At 45.5% G+C, this 18224-nt stretch overlaps 1 protein-coding gene across 4 annotated transcripts in view; it reads left to right on the forward strand.

Annotated features, from left to right (window-relative positions):
• Positions 1 to 18224, forward strand: part of LOC138447752 (intercellular adhesion molecule 5-like) — a 353302-nt gene that overhangs the window by 320851 nt on the left and 14227 nt on the right. For all 4 annotated transcript variants that reach the window (XM_069604069.1, XM_069604070.1, XM_069604067.1 and 1 more), the window contains one exon: positions 15996 to 16259. In XM_069604069.1, coding sequence (XP_069460170.1) covers positions 15996 to 16259 — 264 coding nt within the window. The remainder of the gene's footprint in view (positions 1 to 15995; positions 16260 to 18224) is intronic.

Here is an 18224-nt window from a genome sequence, read left to right on the forward strand (position 1 = left end):
TGGTCCCAACTATCAGGCTCTACATGCGGCCCCTGCTAGCATTCGTAGCCAGAAACTGGTCACAAATGTTGGGCTCATGGGATGACAAAGTCTACATCACCCCCGACATTGCACGCAAGCTACAATGGGGGAATAACAAACTCAACATGACCAAATGGAGTTTGTTCCAGGAACCAGCCCCGACAAAACAATAATCACGAACGCATCGATGACAGGATGGGGGTCACACATCGGTCACCTGTACATCAAGGGCTTATGGACAGCCGAAGAAACCAAAATGCACGTCAATCTACTGGAGCTAAGGGCTGTTTGATGGGCTCTCAAGTCCTTTCTGCCAGTTCTACAGGGCAGCACGGTCAAAATACAAACAGACAACACAACCACCATTTTCTATATCAGAAATCAAGAGGGTACAAAATCCATAACATTATCACAAGAAGCCCAACACTTCTGGAAATGGGCCAATAACCAAACAGATGAGCCTTCAAGCCTTTCACCTGCCAGGAGTCCAGAACAGCATAGCGGACAGCCTGAGCAGACAATCGGCTCAATCTGATGAATGGGATATCAACCGTCAGCAACTGCAGAGAGTATTCAAGCGGTGGGGGCGGACATAGACTTAATCGCATCAGCTAGCAACAGGAAGTGCTGAACGTACTCAAGCAGAGCTCAGCAGAAAGGTTCCAGTGGAGATGCATTCTAGTTCCCATGGTCCAGCCTGTTCGCTTACGCATTCCCCCCATTCCGATCAAACTTCGGACGATACAGAATATCATGGCTCATCTGTGCAAAGTGATTCTCTTCGTGCTGGATTGGCCAAGACACACATGGTACTCCAACCTTCAACAGCTGCTGGTGGATTGCCCAATATGACTACCCAGGCATCCGTACATCATCTCCCAAGATCACTGGAAGATTTTACACAACACTCCCTGCAGTTAACAGCGTGGCTCCTGACTTTGCATAGTTTGGAAAACTAGCAATTCCAGAGGAATGCAGAAAAATCCTAGAGCCAGCACGGGCATCGGCCACAAACAAGTCATATCGGCTCAAGTGGAAAATATTCTGCGAGTGGTGCCAGGAGCAAGGCGGATTACAACCACTTCACATAACAACAGAACAAATGCTACCGTAATTACTGTTCCTAGCAAAAGATGTCCTTAGCCGCACATCCATGAAGGTCCATGTGGCAGCTATTTCCCGGTACACAAGGAAAAGAAATACAATGCTGTTGTTTAGTGACAGGCTAGATAATCATTTTCTAAAGGGACTGTTTCTGGTTTTTCCGCCAACAAAACTGACTCCCCCAGACTGGAGTCTAAATACAGTACTTGCAGGACTTATAAAGAAGCCGTTTGAACCGCTGGCCCCTGCCTGCATCAAATATGTATCCTGGAAAGTCGCCTTTTTAGTGGCAATTGCATCGGCTAGAAGGATCTCAGAGCGGCAAGCACTAGCAGTCAATGATCGTATCTATGGTTCCGGAAAGATAAAGTACTATTAATGACCATCCCAAACTCCACACCTGAGGTATCAACAGATTTTCATTAAAATACCAGCATAGTGCTGTCCGCATTTGTTCCAAGGCCAACTACACAAGCAAAAAGTGCATTGTACTGTTTGGACGTGAAGAGAGCCCTCAAGTTCTATTTGCACAGGACAAGACCGTTTAGGAAGTCAACGCAGCTTTTTGTGGTTTTCAGTCCAGCAAACAAAGGGAAAGCAATATCTAAACAAAGTGTGGCCAGATGTATCACGTCGGCTATATCTACGTGGCAGGAACAAGTGGAAAGGCCGCTCCAGGGTGCACCACGAGCACACTCTATACGAGCCACTGCAGCATCTGCCGTGCTATGGGCAGGTGTCCCTCAGGGACATTTTCCAGGCGGCTACCTGGAAGGTGACACATACCTTTACTAGACATTACTGTTTGTAGAAGCAGCACAAAGCAGATGTACAAACGGGAAGAGCGGTTCTGCAGCGATTATTTCAGTAACAAAAAAGGCTGTTTTACCGGCCTACGTCTACCGATTTCATACTGCTTCATCCAATGCTGGAGAAGGAGTAAGTTGCTTACCTGTATCCTGTTCTCCAGCATCGGTATCTTTCAGAGATTCGCATGCGCCCTCCATCCACCCCTTTCAGATAAAAGGCCTCAGGACCTACTACAGAATCATTTTGACTGGTCAGAATCTGGCTTGGTGGGAGGAGCCTCACGTTCGATGTCCCATTGAATGGGGTAGTACACCCACAACGAGGTGGATAGCACCCACATTTCTACTACAAAATATATCTATAATCTAACCGAGGATTCCCAGCTTGTCGCCGGGGAAAATTCACGGCATGTGAATCTAGGAAAAATACCAATTCTGGAGAACGGGAGTTATAGGTAAGCAGCTTACTTTTCTCCTACCTGCAGTAAACAACTCAAACGAAGAAGGGCACAATCTGACCTTGAGTTTGTTGTCTACTTATTCTGACGAGATTTGGGAAAAGGGCCTGGTGACAGAAAACATGCGAAACAAAAGGCAGGCTCTGCTTCCACCTGCTTTACCATCAATGCAGACAATCCAAGTAAGGAATCTACCACATTTATTTCCAAAAATTGAAAGTGATGAATATGAAAATGGCAAATGAAATGCAGTGATCACATCATTAATAAGGAGGAATGTCTAACCTTGGAGGATAACAACATGTAAGTGGCTCTATGACAGCAAAGATTAAGAAGATCACCAACACCAACAAAGGAAGAAAATAATTATCTGGCAATCATGTGCTTGGAAAGCCTGTTTTACACCTACAATAAGGTAATATTGAAAAGGCACAATATGCTATGCTTATTCAGGGAGATACCCAGATTGCGAATAATATCCTCCAGTGATATAAAATAGGTGGAGTTTATCATGGAGAACCGCACTGATGTGGTTTACATACATCTATTCTCAGGACTGAGCACTGAGCTCAATCTTTCCTTTCCCTGGGTCACGATATCTATATAGGCCATTGACTTGCAGGATGAACATTCCTATTAGTAATATGAGTCATTCCCCCAGAAATGTAGACACCTCCCTGCAGCTAAACATACATCAAAGCGGTTAATTTGTCAGTAGGAAAGTAACCAACTTCACAAGTAACAACAGTGACTCAAGTAAAGAGAGAGACAAGTCCTTGATAACGCGTGCTTTACATTATCAAAACAAGATCAGTAACCCAAAGCAATGAGGAGCTGACGGAATGACCCACCACGCAAGTTAAGGGCCTGAGCAGAGCGAGGGTCCCTTAAAAAGGGTGGCAGTGCCATTACTGAGTGTCGGCCTGCTACCGAGGTTAATATCACCATTGACACCCATGTAGCTCCCCCATGTGCAAAGGGTGTTTTTTAAAAAGACACTGTTAGCACTGTGTAGAAAACTACACGGGTGGTAAATGGTAAAGGGGGAGCGGCGAAGGGAAGAGGGCAATGGCTGCCCAGGCAGCTCGAAAGGCGAGCTTGTACCATAGAGTACAGCCTGCGTTCTGGGACCTCCTGATAAACCAGCGTCCCTACCAAGGGTGCTAATGTACATTGGAAACCCTAGGTAAGTACTTCTACTGGGTTCTGCTTGTTACTATCGGATATCTTAGACTCATGATACGGAGAGTCCTCGGGTGAAGTAATGGTGACAGGCAAGTTCAATGCTGATTGCATTTCTCCCCATACACTTGCAATCGATCAGCATAAGACAAAATGTAAGCTAAGGGGTAAAAGGCTGTTGGGGTCTCTGTGTAGGAAGATATTCCAGTGAAACCCTTTTGCCAGAGGGCTTTGTCTCATTCAACCATTGATTATATGTTTGTGTCTCTCACATTGTGTGATAACTGTCATTTAAGGTATGTCCTTCAAAGGTGAGTGATCATGCTAGCTTACACTTCCAAACAAATCTGGGTGCTCATGAAAGGAACCACTGTAATGCACACAAACCTAAGTGTGAATAGAAATAAGATCAGAATAATGTGGTCCCCGGAGTTACTGACCAATTTTAATTCATGTATTTCTGTGTTCTGAAAAATAACGATAAATATATGATAAAGGAGCCTATAGAAATATTTGAAAATCTGAATATGTTAGTGAGTTCCTTCTTTAGGAGAAACGTTCATTCCTCTTTTTCAGCTGTACGGAGCTATCATTATTTTGATAAGTAAGTCGCTATTAGAAAAAGAATGTACGTAAATTAAGACGTATGTACACTGCTGACTCCCTAGACCAACAGAAATAATTGAAGCAGATGGATACAAATTGGCTACAATCCCCAGAAAGTATCCTTTACCAAAGGGATTCTGAAGAAATGTTAAATACTGGCATGGCTAGGAAATCCAAAACCTTCTGGGGCATGATTAATAAAGCCAAATCCTCACAAGCAGAAATTCAACTAAACAGTATTCGGGAGTCTGCCTCGAACTCACATTTCTCTGCGATTTACTCAATTCTCATCAGTTTGAATGGAAATGATTATATCTGTGAATAACAAGACTTGCTCTCGGACTTCGACAAAGAGGATATAATTAGGGTGTTAAAAATGGCAAATCCCTCAAGAGCTCTGGGACCAGAAAGGCTTCCATTAGCACTTTTAAAACAAAATCCTTTGCTCCGGTTTCAGATCTTAAACAAACTATTTCATTACATACTGAAAACGAAAGAAACACCCGAATCATGTAAAAGGTCAATTTCGGTTCCGATTTTCAAGTGGGGCAATAGGAACTGTATTTTTAATTACAGACTTATTGCTCTCCTTGATTTGGCGAGCAAGACTTTTTGTGCAATTGTTCTAGTGAATCTCATGAAACGGATGGAAGATAGCAAAATTGTGAATATACATAAATCTGTCTTTAGAAGGGGTTTAGACATACCCCTGAATGTGTTAACAGTTTTCCTTATTCTGCAGCAAGCCAGGATCCACCAGATCTGACTCAGGCATTTGATAAGGTGAATAGGGAAATGTTCTGGCAAATATTATGTCCTTTGGGATGTCCTTTGCCGCTGATTAACATTCTAAGGCAACTCCATACTGATACAGCATGGATTCTAAAGTAACATTGACAGAAGCATTTCCGTCTCACAGGGGGCTTTGTCATGGTTGCGTCTTAGCCCCCAACCTTTTTAATGTATATATAGCTGACCTCTGTAGTATTTTAGAGTCATGCGTATCAAAAAACCCCAAAGCTGGGTCATCAACATATCCATTATATGGCGAATGCCGATGACATAATAATGGAACAGACACCTATAGGTCTCCAATGTTCTTTGAATGCATTAATAACTATATGAGAAACCTAGAATTGGAAATACACAAAGCTAAAACAAAAATATTGGCTTTCGACCCACAAAGGGTCAAACAAGGGAATTTTGCCTGGTATATTGAAAACATCAAGCTATAGCAAATTAGTACTTGGAAGTATTTAGGAACAAATTACAAACAAGTCAGTTTTCAAAAGGTTATAAATAAAGAGCTGTTGATAAATAGTGAAGAAAATTGAAATAAATATGGAAAATGTCTATTTTACCACTGTTCCAATATTACAAAGGCAAGATAATTCCCACTGTTTCGGAATTCCAACTGATGAAAATAAAATGGGGAAAATTGGAAGGGAAGATATGGCTATGAACCTACCCAAAGGAGTTTTGGTTAAAATGGTTGCGGTACGAATTGGGCCTCAAATCTTTAGACACCTGTGGCACATGGAAACAGCTTATTTTTTATAGTAAAATACTAGCGCCCACACAAGGATCACTATGCATTAAATTACATGAGGCTATAGCGAAGCAGTCATGTAAGGTGTTAAATCAGAAAAATGGGTGGAAAAATGCAGATGGTTTTAAAGAACATTGAGTCATGTGAGAATGAAATATCCACATTTCCGTCACAAGTCAAAAAGAAGCTTCAACAAAGAAACTGGATTGAGACAAGGGAGGCTACAATGAAACTGAAGTTATCTTGTATCACACATCTTTTTGAGAAAAGTTTGGGCTTTATACCAACACTCGCTGAACTACCCGGCTTCACCTGGGATTTAAATTCTACAATTTTCTTTTTTTTTTTAAATATGTTTATTTTTGAATCCAGTCCATCAAGGAAATCTCTTTCGACGCCCAGCGCTTCAGGTCGGTTTCCAGTTCTTGGAAGAGCGGAGGGAAGTTCATGCGGTAGACATCTGTTGGTTTGGCTGGGATCTGGACCCCCAAGTAGCTGATAGCCTTCGTCTTCCATTGGATCGGGCACATTGGGATCAGGTCTTCTCGATCTCTTGAGAGATCCCTATTCCCAGCGCTGCCGACTTGTTAAAGTTAATGGTGAATCCTGTGACCCTTCCATAGCTGTTTAGTTCTGCCGAGGCGTGTGCCAAGGAGCTGCGTGGGTCTGTGATCGTTAGGAGGACATCGTCCGCGTAGAGGGCCAGTTTATGGTGCAAGGGGACCACTTGGAGACCCTTAATTAGGTAGTTCAGCCTAATCCATTGGGCGAAGGGCTCCATGATCAAGTCGAATAAAAGCGGGGACAGCGGGCACCCCTGTCTAGTTCCACAGGTCAGTGTAATGGGGGCCGAGAGATTGCCATTGATTCTGAGTAGGGTTTTGGTTGCTTTGTAGTTGGCCAGGATCATGGTGCGGAATTCGGGCCCAAATCCAAATGCATCCAGGGTAAGCTTCATAAACGTCCAATCCACCTTGTCAAATGCCTTGGTTGCGTCTAGTGCCATGAGTACAATCCCTTGTGCGTCTCGGGAAGCCAGGTCTACCAGGTTCAGGGCTCTGCGGATGTTGTCAGCCGTAGATCGGTTCTTCAGAAAACCACTTTGGTCAGGTTGGATTATGTCTGGGAGGATGTGAGCTAAGCGGGTTGCCAGAATCTTAGAGTAGATATTGGCATCAATGTTGAGAAGAGCGATGGGTCTGTGTGAGGCTGGGCATCTCAGATCCCCCCCAGGTTTGGGGAGAAGGATTGTGATTGACTCTTGCATGGAGGAGGTTACGACGCCAGTTTCTCTAACGGAGTTAAATAGTTGTGCCAGTGGGGCGAGTAGCTGTTGCTTGAAAACCCTGTAGAACCTGGTTGTGTAGCCATCTGAGCCTGGCGCCCGGGATTTAATGGCTTCATCTACCTCTTTAGTGGAGATTGGAGCGTTCAGGAGGTCTCGGGTTGAATCCGGGAAAGTGCTGCTTTTCGTAGGTTTTCCCTTTGTTCACTCACGTCTCATGGCGAGGCGGTCATTACCTGTCTCAGATGCTCCGCTGCCAGGCGTTACTTGTCTTGCTCTGCATATTGAGTTCTACCTTGCGTATCCCAAAGTCCAATGATCATGTTGTTTCGTTTTGCTTTGGCCATAAATTCTACAATTTTTAAATCTCTGATCGGTAAGTCACTTCAGTTTCTTCAGCAGTTTCATTGCTTTGTTTTTTAGCAGCACAAATTCTCTGATTAGTAAGTCTTACTTCAGGTTCTTCTGCACTTTAATTGTTCTATCTCATTGTTCTATCTCAAAGCATGTTGAATTCTATCAGCTTCATGGTCTTGAGATCTTCCTTCTTCAGAATGTTGATCTTGTTTCAGCTTTGATGCGCGATGATGATCTCTTTCTACAAATGACCTGTAGATGGCGGAGTAACACCACAAAACGTAATGCCGAACAATCAAGCCAAAAAAGCAAAAAGATACATTTTCTTGGGAACGGGATGACCTATCGAGTCAGAAGTAGTTGCATTAATTCAGCCATGAAATAAAGAAATTTCCATGCAAAATTTATGACGCCAAACCTCAGCGATCTTACTAGGCCCAGTGACATTGAGAACGTGCAAGTGCATGAGAAAGGGAAAGGGGAAAAGTGCATGGAAGGGGGAGAGTGGAAAGTGCGGAGCAACGGAGAACAGATAAATAATAATAAATAAAATAAATAGATAATGGAGGCCATAAACAGTGGTAGTGCAACCGGCAAGTGGCAAGTGCTGTGTTTATGGCAGCAGAACTGTGAAAGTCTGATAAGTGCAGAAAAAGAAGAAAATTGGGGGGGGGGCTGTGGGGGACTGTATGGGTACAGATACAGTCACCCATGCAAGGGGTGGCCAGGGGACAGTGCAGGAGGGTGGCAGAGTGAGCGGGTACCTGGCCCAGGGGACAGAGGGTGGCCAGGTGCACAGTGCCAAGAGAGAGCAGATCAGCAGGGGAGAGGGGGAGCGAAGACAGAAGCAAAGAGTAAGGTCTTGAGGTGCTTCCGGAACCGGAGATGGTTCTCCTCAAGTCTTAGAGTGGCAGGGAGGCTGTTCCAGATGAAGGCCCAGCCGAAGACAGAGATCTACCCCCAGCTCATTTCTTTGAAAAATGACTGACCCTGAGGGAGTTGGAGGTAGAGGAGTGAAGAGCTCGAGAGGGGAGGTATTTGCAGAGGGATAGCTGAAGGTATTTTGGACCCAGGCCCCACAAAGCCTTGTGGACAATGCACAGGGTTTTGAATGTAATCCTTGCATCCACTGGGAGCCAATGGAGAGATTTCAGAGCTGGAGAGATACAATCCCAGGGCTTGAGGCCAAGGACAAGTCTTGCAGTCCTGTTCTGGATTAGTTGCAGAGGGCGGAGAGTAGAGGCAGGTAGATTTAGAAAGAGACTGTTACAATAGTCCAACCTAGAGAGAACCAGAGCTTGGGAGACAGTACCTCTGAGGAGGTGCAGCAGGAAGTTTGAATTTTTAGAGACCTCAGAGATGTGGGCAGAGAAGGAAAGTGTGGAGTCAAAGATGACCCCGAGGTTCCTAGCCCCGCAGGTGGGGGTAGGAGGAGGGCCAAGGGAGGCTGGCCAGAGAGTGAGGGGAAAGGATGGTGAAGATGTGCCGATGAGGAGGATCTCTGTCTTGCTGGCATTGAGACAGATATTATTGGAGACACGCCAATCTTGAATGTCAGTTAGGCAAGCAGAGATGGGAGAGGGAGAGGAGGTTGCCGAGGGCAGCCTGAAAAGGAGTTGAGTGTCGTCAGTGTAGCACTGGAACTTTGAGCAGAAAATGGCAATGCAGTGGGCGAGAGTTGCCAGGTATTGGTTGAAAAGCCAGGGCGAGAGGTTAGACCCCTGGGGAACACCACAGGTAGAGAGGAAGATAGATGAGAGGAAGGACCCCAGTAGGACCGATCAGAGAGGAAAGAGGTTAGCCAGGCCAGAGCCTGATCAGTGATGCCCAGATTATCACGGAGACGGTTGGGCAGGGTGGTATGGTTGACCATGTCGAAGGCAGAAGAGAGATCAAGTAGGATGAGGACAGAGGGAATGTTTGAGTCAAGGTTGGAGAGCAGATCTTCACAGGTGTTCAGGAGAGCAGTTTCCGTGCTTCTGGCCACACTGAAGCCAGTCTGGTGGTCATGGAGACAGGCAACAGAATTGGAATGAAGGTTAAGCTGAGAGATGGCAAGGTTTTCCAGGCGTTTGCCCAGAAAGGGAGTAATGGGAATTGGGCGATAGTTAGCCGGACAGGAGGGATCAGCTGTGGGTTTCTTAAGAAGAGGATGCACAAGGGAGTGCTTCAGAGGGGAGGGGAAGGACCCTGAGGCAAAGGAATGGTTGCAAAAATCAGCAAGGGCCTGAGCAAGGGTGTCAATGTGGTCCTTAGATGGTTTTAGAGCAACAGGGATGAACCTGTTTTGACGAGGCTTTCATAGATCGCACTTGTCTAGCAACCTCATCAGCGGAGAAAAGAGGAAAGGAAGAGAAGGAGGGTGGGGGGGTGGTTAAAGGGGGGTCAGCAAATACAAACTGAGAGGGAATTGGAGGGGATAGGGGAGGAGAGGGTGGACAGGATGTCCTGGGTTTTTTAGATAAAGTGAGAGGCAAGGGCAATGCAGAGAGCCTGTGAGGCAAGAGGAGGGGGAGAGACTGCAGCAGGGTTGGCAAGCTTCTTACAGATTTTAAAGAGTTTGACCGAGTTGTAGATGCCGCAGAGACACAGGCTTGAATGTGGACTCTCTTCTTGGTACAGACAGAGAGTCGGTATTGCCTTTGGAGCAGGTGACAGGTCAGTTTGTCAGAGGATGAACAAGAAGCCCTCCATTTCCTCTCAGCCACCCTACACTTTTGTTTAAGTGTAGCTAAATTGGAGTCATACCAGGAGTTGCACTTGGCTTTGGACTTCAGGCGAATCCTCATGACAGGGGCAAGAGCATCAAGAGTATCAGAAATAGAAGAGTAGAGAAGGGACAAGGTTGTGTCAGGGTGTGAGGCATCGAGGGGAGAAATGGGGGGAGAGAAGGTGGCAGTGAAAGCCTCAACTGACACACGCTTCATAGGTCGATGTCCGAGAAGGTAGGTGACAGTGTTGAGGTGAGCTTGGCTGGGGGGGAAGAGAGTTAGAGGTGAGAGGAGAGAAGGCAGTGGTCACTCCAGGAGAGAAGGGTGGTCAGAGGTATCTAAAGAGGGAGGCCAGAGGAGATCAAGACATCAAGTGTAAGTGCTGCAGAGTGCGTCGGGCCAGAGGGGAGGATAGAGAGGGAGAGGGAATCGCAGAGGTAGGGAAAGAGCAGAGATGAAGGACAGGGAGAATCAAGGTCGCTGTTGAGGTCACCAAGGAGGAGGATTTGAGTGGTTGAGGCCAGCATGGAAGAGGAGAGGTCTGCACACTCGGAGAGAAGTTTAGTTTAGTTTAGTTTATTATTTGTATAGCGCCGCCTGGCCCTGGGGCATCCAGGCGCTTGGCATGGTTACTAAGTAGCCAATATATTGCATGGTCAGTAGGTAAACAGTACAAGTAGTCTTGACATTATAAAACAGTTGCTGATAATATACACATTATAACATATTTACAAGATTTGAAGTTGTACAGATTATGCAGGCAGGAAGTACATTTGTGTAGTAATAAGTTGCCGTTCTAGGCTTCTTTGGCCAGTAGCCAAGTTTTGCACTGTGTCTGAATCGGTGATAGGATGGTTCGGATCTGAGATCGACTGGTAGTGAGTTCCAAAGTTTAGCAGCGAGCACAGGGAAGCTTGTGCCGCCTGCTTTTTGGAGCTTAAATCTAGGGATAGTTAGGCAGGGCGTTTGGGCTGATCTAGTTGGACGGGATGGGGTGTGGTGCATGAAGTTGTCCGAGAGGTATCTCGGTGCTTGGTTGGATAAACATTTGTGAGTGAGAGAGAGTGTTTTGTATTCGATCCTCTGAGGTATAGATAGCCATTGACATGATCGGCTGGTGTCAGAGATGTGCTCGTGTTTGGGTATGTGTAAAGCTGCTCTTAGTGCGTTATTCTGGATAACTTGCAGCTTGTTGATGTTCTTTTGGCTAGTGCCCAGGTAGAGGGCATTGCAGTAGTCGACTTTGGAGAGTACTAGTGCTCTGGCTAGGGTGGTGCAGTTGGAGGTCGAGGGGTAACGTCTACTGGCATTGATGAGCTTACATGTGTAAGCGATGGTGGATGAGATGGCGTTGATTTGTCTTGTCAGTGTAAGGGAGGAGTCAAGGTAAATCCCAAGAGTTTTGACACTGTTGGAGACGGAAATGTTGTTGCCGTCAATGGTGAAAGTCTGGTAAAGTTTGTCGAGTTTGAGTCTGGATTGGGAGCCTAGGAGCAGAAGCTCGGTCTTGTCATCGTTGAGGAACAGGCCGTGTTTGGCCACCCATTCTTGGATAATGGAATAGATGTTGTTGAGTACTGTGTTGTCGGTGGAGTAGTCGCCTGTTAATAGGATGAGTATTTGAGTGTCATCTACGTAATTCGTGTAGGTGACACCCAAATGGTCCAGTATGTCGAAGAGGGGTTTTGTAAACACATTGTATAGAGTGGAGGAAACACAGGTGCCCTGGGGGACGGCACATGTAACAGGGGCTGGTTCGGCAGAGGCTGACGGAGCAAAGACCCTCATGGATCTGTTGTTCAGGAAGGACAGAATCCAGGCATTGGCCTTGTTGGAGAATTTGGCTGCTGAGGCTAAATGTTTACAGAGAATATAATGATTTGCCAAGTCAAAGGCGGCTGACAGGTCGAGGAGGAGAAGAAGGGCTAGTTTTCCGTTGTCTTTGAGGTTGTCCATTTGTGTCTTGAGATTGATCAAGGCTGTCTCAGTGCCGTGTTTGGGGCGGAAGCCCGATTGTCTTAGTCCTAGTAAGTTATTTTTCTCTAGGTGGTTCTGAATCTGCAGGTAGGCAGCTCTGTCAAGGATTTTTAGGAGGAAGGGCACAGTAGTAATTGGTCTGTAATTCGCGGGGACGCTTGGGTCTAGCGTGGGTTTCTTGAGTAGGGGTAAAACTCAGGAATCCTTTTGGTTGTTGGGTACTATACTGGATGTGAAGGATGAGTTAATAAGAGATGTGATGAAGGGGCAAGATGTTTGGCTGCGTCTTTGATAACTGGCGCAGGGCAGTTGTTGCCTTGGCATTTGGAGGGTTTCAATTAGTTAATTATGTCATCAACCTCTTTGATGGTGATGGTGGAGAATTCGAAAAGGTTGTTTCCGTCCATAGGTGAGTTGTGGGTGGGAGAGATGGGATTGTCAGTGAAGGTGAGACTTTCTTTCTTTGACTCAATTTTGGCTTGTAACATAGCAATTTTGCCAAGGAGTGCTTAATGTATGTTGGTACACCAAGAGAAGTCTTTGGTACATGTGTCTGAGATGGCAGATGGGGACTCAAGATCTCTCAGGATATTAAAGAGCTCTTTGGTGTTGGATTTGGCGTTGCAGATTCTCTCATTGTACATGTTTTTTTTTTGTTGGATGATTGCTGACTTGTATATATTGGAGGCTAGGGAGTAGGATGTTTTATTGTTGGCGGAAGGAGACTGTTTCCACACTGATTCAGCTTGTCTTTTGATTTTACGGAGAGTTTTTAGTTCAGGAGTGAACCAGGAGTTGAGATGCGCGCAACGTTTGGCTTTCCGTAGTTTGAGTGGTGCTACAGTATTTATGGCCTGTGAGAATGGTTGTGTTATAGAGGCCTACTAATTCAGTGGGGTTGGTAATGGTGGGTGAAAAGTCGATGATGGGTTGGAGTAGAGCGAGAAGTTTCTCGACTGTGATGTTTTTGCTGTTTCTTGTGAGTGTGGGTGGAGCGTTGGGAGGGGGCACAGGTGCTTGTTTGTTTTTGTTGATGGTGAAAGTGATGAGGTGATGGTCGGTCCAGGTGCATGGTGTGTTGGAGAGGATGGTGGTGTTGCAGTTGAGGTCTGGTATCTGAGATAGTGTTAGCGATGGTGCTTGCTTTGTCATCTTTCTCGTCATTGAACCCAAGGTTAAAGTCACCTAGAATAAGTAATCATGAATTGGGTTTGGTGTTGTTAGAGAGCAGGAGAGCTATATCGTAATTAAATGAGGATACAGGGCCGGGCGGTCTGTAGATAAGATAGGTGGTGATTGTGCTTGTGTTAGTTGTGGATAGTTTGATGGTGAGTACTTCCGCAGATGGGAGTGATTGGTTTTGTATTTCTTGTATGTTGAGGGATCTTCTTGCAATAATGGCTACACCGCCGCCTTTGGCTGTTTTGTCTGTCTGCGCGGTAGATGGTGTAGTCATTTGGGATGGCTAGCACGAGGTTGGGGAGTGATGCTGCATGGAGCAAGGTCTCGGTAATAGCTATGAAGTCTAGCTCATTGAGAGAGATGATGTCGGCTATGTCGAGGGCATGGGCGACTAGGGATCTAGCATTGATAAGTACGCCTTTGATTGTTTCGGTGGTGGCTTGGTGTGGTTTTCTGTTAAATGGGCAGGGGAGGAGGTATTGAAGCGGGGAGTGAGCTGGTCGGGAGATACTGTTGGGTGTGTGATTTGAGTGGCTGGTTTGGGTTTAGTTTTACTATTTCTTGGGCCTATATTAGGAGGAGTCGAGGTGGTGTGTGTCCTGGATCTGAGGTTGTCGTGTCTCATTGTGCCTGTGCTGGGATAGGAGTTCCTGATGGTATTGTTCTTAGGGGTAGGAATGCAAGGGATAGTGGCGCACATTGCTTTCTGGATGCTGCAAGTGTCTGTCGTGGGGTGAGACTCAGTGAGGACAGGCTGAAATTGGTTTATATTGGGTAGGGATGGAGTGGGACAAGGGATAGGATGGTGTCTCGGACATGCTGGTCTGCTGAAGCCATTGGGGTGGGAGAGGAAGTGCAGTCCTGTGCAGGGTAGGTCGAGAGGTACCAGGCAGAAGGGAAACATGATGATAATAGACCAGGTTAGCATAGCTGTAGTTCCAGGTGGCAATGCTGTGGCTGGTAGGACACCAGATCCTTTGGAGGCGCAATGTCAGAATGCTAATACAGGATCAAGGCTTGGGGCTACAAAACGTCGAGGTACCAAATGCAAGATCATGCAGGGCAGTGCAGTCTAATACAGCGTAGTGTTATCTGGTGCAGTGCAATACTAATTAAGAACAAAAAAAGCAATTCAGTTTGAATGGACGATAGTAGCAACTGGGTGCAATACTAACTTCATACAAAGCAATAACCAGCGAGATGCTGGGCAATGCAGTCTAAATGCAGAGTAATGCCATCTGGCGCAGTGCAATACTAATTAAGAACAAAACAGTGCCATTTGGTCTAGGTGAAAAGTGGTCGCGTCTAGATGCAGTACCTACTATGGAAAAATACATATTAAAACGCAGCGTGCTATCATATAGATACGGGGCAGACCCAGCCCGGCTGCAATTTATAGGCAATGCATATGCAGACTACAGCCAATCAAGTACCAGGATTAGACATCATACAGTTCGGGATGCGGGTGCAGCATGGGTACTTGGTGCAAGTATACAGTAGATTGGGGCCTACTTGGGGGAGGGACGCTCAGTGGGTCAACAAATGGTATTAGTGCAGATTCTTGAAACAGGCAGTTGTGCCCACCTTGATCATAAGTGTGTTGGGATTCACAGGGAGTTTGTGGCATGTTGTGGCTTATCACAGAAGTATTGGACTGGTGCTGTAGAGCGAAGTTATCAGCGGTAGTTATTAGAGTACGCTGCTCATTGAAAGAGGTGCATAGTCATGCAGGGGTCCTGGCCCCGGCCTCGGACGTCTCGTGACAGTCTCTGGACAGGTGTTGATCCTTATGGAGAGGATCCTTTGGGAGAGGGCTGGCGTTCGCCTGCCGGTGCGTGGTTGGCTACAAAAAGTAGGAAAGAGCCAGTAATAGCATGCGGGCGAGTCATGTGGTAGGAAGGAAGGTCGGGCTGGGTCCGGCGGCCATCTTGGGTAGAGAACACCTCGTGTGTTCCAATGGTGGCTCCAAGAGGGGCTTAGATGGCGCTAAAATGCTCGTAAATGCGGCGGAGGGGCATTTCTAGGCAGCGCATGTAATTGTAGATGAAATGTCAGCAGATTTCATTGCCGAGGAAGACGATCCGCGGAATGCTGAAATTAGACGATAAATAGACAGAGTGCCTACCTTAATCCTGGGGGACTGTGCAGAGAGGCTGGCCCACTGCTCCTGCAGCGGGAGGGCTCCTGCGCCTCCGGGGTCCTGGTTGCAGTGGTCACAAAAGAGGTGATTTACCCAGGGGGCCAGTAGAGAGAAGCAACAGTAAGAGAGTGCTAGGAGAGATTGAGAGTCTGCAGACAAGGCATTTGAAAGAGGAATACATCTGAGTGGGAATGATAGTGGCAGGAATCCACTCAGGAAAGATTAGGGCTACGCACCCTCCTGGCCGATTGGATCTGGGTGCAAAGAGGATCTTGTAGCCATCAGGGAGGAGAGTGTCAACGCTCGTGGAGACAGAGCTGGCCTTGCACTTTACAAGCTTCTAAGAAATGTTTTAAAATATTGTGGTCTCGGACGTCTAGAAAACATGAGTGGTAATCAGATATCTTTGTGCATAGCAGCAATTAATTATATAGATGATGTTTTAAAAACTTGAAACTATACAATTTTAGTAGATTTTAGATGACCAACGGATTTTGACTTACTGTGAGAAATGTTTATATAATGTATTTTCCATGTTGTATTTTATGTATTATGAAAGGTTTGAGTAAAAACCAAAACACATACAAAAAAAAGTTCTTCTTTCTACATTTCAGCTAAACCAACTGTCTTGCACATTGAAATTAAACCTTCAACAAGCATTTACCACAAGCAAAGTGTGACCTTGAGATGCCAGGCCGACGGGCTTCCAGCACCCACATACCAATGGAGAACCCCGTACCATTCCTCTCTCTCCTATTCTGTGGACAACAGCACAGTTACCATTTCAGAAACAGAGTTCCATCACAGCGGGCTCTACGAGTGTGAGGTGTCCAACAAGCATGGACGTGATGCTCAGCGGGTGGAGATTCATGTAAAAGGTAATCTGATCAGGTGGTCATAGTGTTATTTCATGTTGTGTCATTTGGTGTATTTGATCCTAATCCGTAAAGAAGCAGTGACATCCCAACAGGGTCTTCATACCAGACGAAGCAGGCATTTAACATATGGTGCCTAAGGGAGTGAGCAAGACTCAGGTTCCATAGTCCCACCATGGTAATTTACATAAACCCTAGACAATGTGTCAGGGTAAGTTGATCACAAACCCTTTGATACATGCGTTCTAGACAGTCCGGTGTTGCTTCGCAAGATGCAAGCATAATTACATATCACAGATTAGACTTGCCCCGGTCGGGCAGAATGTAAGCAGTCAGGGCTCAAGAAGAAGACATTTGGCGGAGTGCGGAATGGAAGAGATGCTTACAGAGAAATCAATGCTGGTCAGAGGATGCCACAGAGAGGAGTTGAGCTTGACTGGGGAGAGGCAAGCACCGTCTTGGGTTCCTTACGGAATTGGTGGTGGAGGGACAGAGGAATCCTTATGGAGAGATGTTCTAGAGCCTGGGTGTCAACGATTAGTCTGTATTTAGATATGCATGTATTTATAGAGTTTCCAATAGTACAAATCTAGCAGGGGAGCAAAAGAGCACTGCACAAAGAGATGGGGGACAACAAACCAGGGCAGCTGGAGGGTGCACAGAGGCATTTGGGATCGCTGCTACTACTCAGAGGAGAATTTCCTAACATTTTGTGCTGGACCGCCTTTGTGGGTGCGACCAGACTGATATGCAAATTGATATTTCTCTTCCGTGAAGGGTGCAGGGAGATAAAACCTGGTTGTAGACTTTTGAGTGGGCGCCATCAAATAGCATATGTGATTTGGCCTTGTTAAATCTCAGTGGAGGGGCTGTCACATGTGGGCACATTTTGGCACACTTGGGGTATCATTTTAAGTTAGTGAAGGAATTCCAGATATAGATGCCTTACTATGTGTCTGAAAAGGAGCAGCACCTCAGTCGCACCTCACTGATGATGCCCAATAACTCAGAAACAGATCTCTGTTGTTGCTAGTGGTACTTTTGTTCAGAGGAGAATTGCCTTCCTGTGGTTGATACATTTTGTACCATTACAATGGCCAATGAAAACAGCTATTTTTACACCCATTCTGTTCTATAAGTGAGCCAGCCCTGCCGGGGTTAAATAAAACAGACATCTGGGGTAAGTGCTTAAATCACTGAGCTATCTTGCAGGAAATGACCGTGCAGCATGACAAATATTAACATATGAGAGCTACGCTCCCTACTCCTTCGAGTGGTCCACACCCACCCACCTTACCAACCGTTATGCCCATCTCCCTTAATGGCTGTTCAATTCAGGCACATTCACTAAATCTACTACACATAAATATACTTCTATCTAATTAAATTCTGCACTATCTTTTGTTTCTCAAGCCTAGACTTGTCCAGGTCTATACATGGGTTCACAAATTGTACTATGAGTGAGACACCCCCCAAAAATCAGCAACACTAAACAAAAAAGTCTCACTCAGTACTGCACAACCTGTAGACTGTCAACATTCTTTAAAAAATACACTCTCAGATTACAAGATACTTTTTTAAAAATATGACATTTTATTTATGATCAATAATGCAAATTAATCATTAAAAACAGCAATCATTCACTTACAATGTGCCATCAAGACAAACAACATTAATACAAAATGTGAACTGGATCCTTCAAAGAAAAACACACTTACAAGTCAAAAGAGGTGGTCAAAACCTAATATGTTCTTTATGTTGAAAGCCCTACATATTTCGTTCCCTTAAACTGATGTCAGAACTTCTTCAGGGGTATACTTAGAACCAGGAGCTTACGAATATAAATGTAAGATACGCAAGTTATAAAAAACCTCATCTCTTACATTTTAAACCATTAACACCAGTGATCCCTTACATTTTAAACCATTAACACCAGTGATCTACAAAACTAAAAAACCTTACTTATAA

Source organism: Ambystoma mexicanum, chromosome 3q (assembly GCF_040938575.1).
Source record: "Ambystoma mexicanum isolate Mex_15411 chromosome 3q, UKY_AmexF1_1, whole genome shotgun sequence".
In the NCBI taxonomy this organism is placed as follows: domain Eukaryota; kingdom Metazoa; phylum Chordata; class Amphibia; order Caudata; family Ambystomatidae; genus Ambystoma; species Ambystoma mexicanum.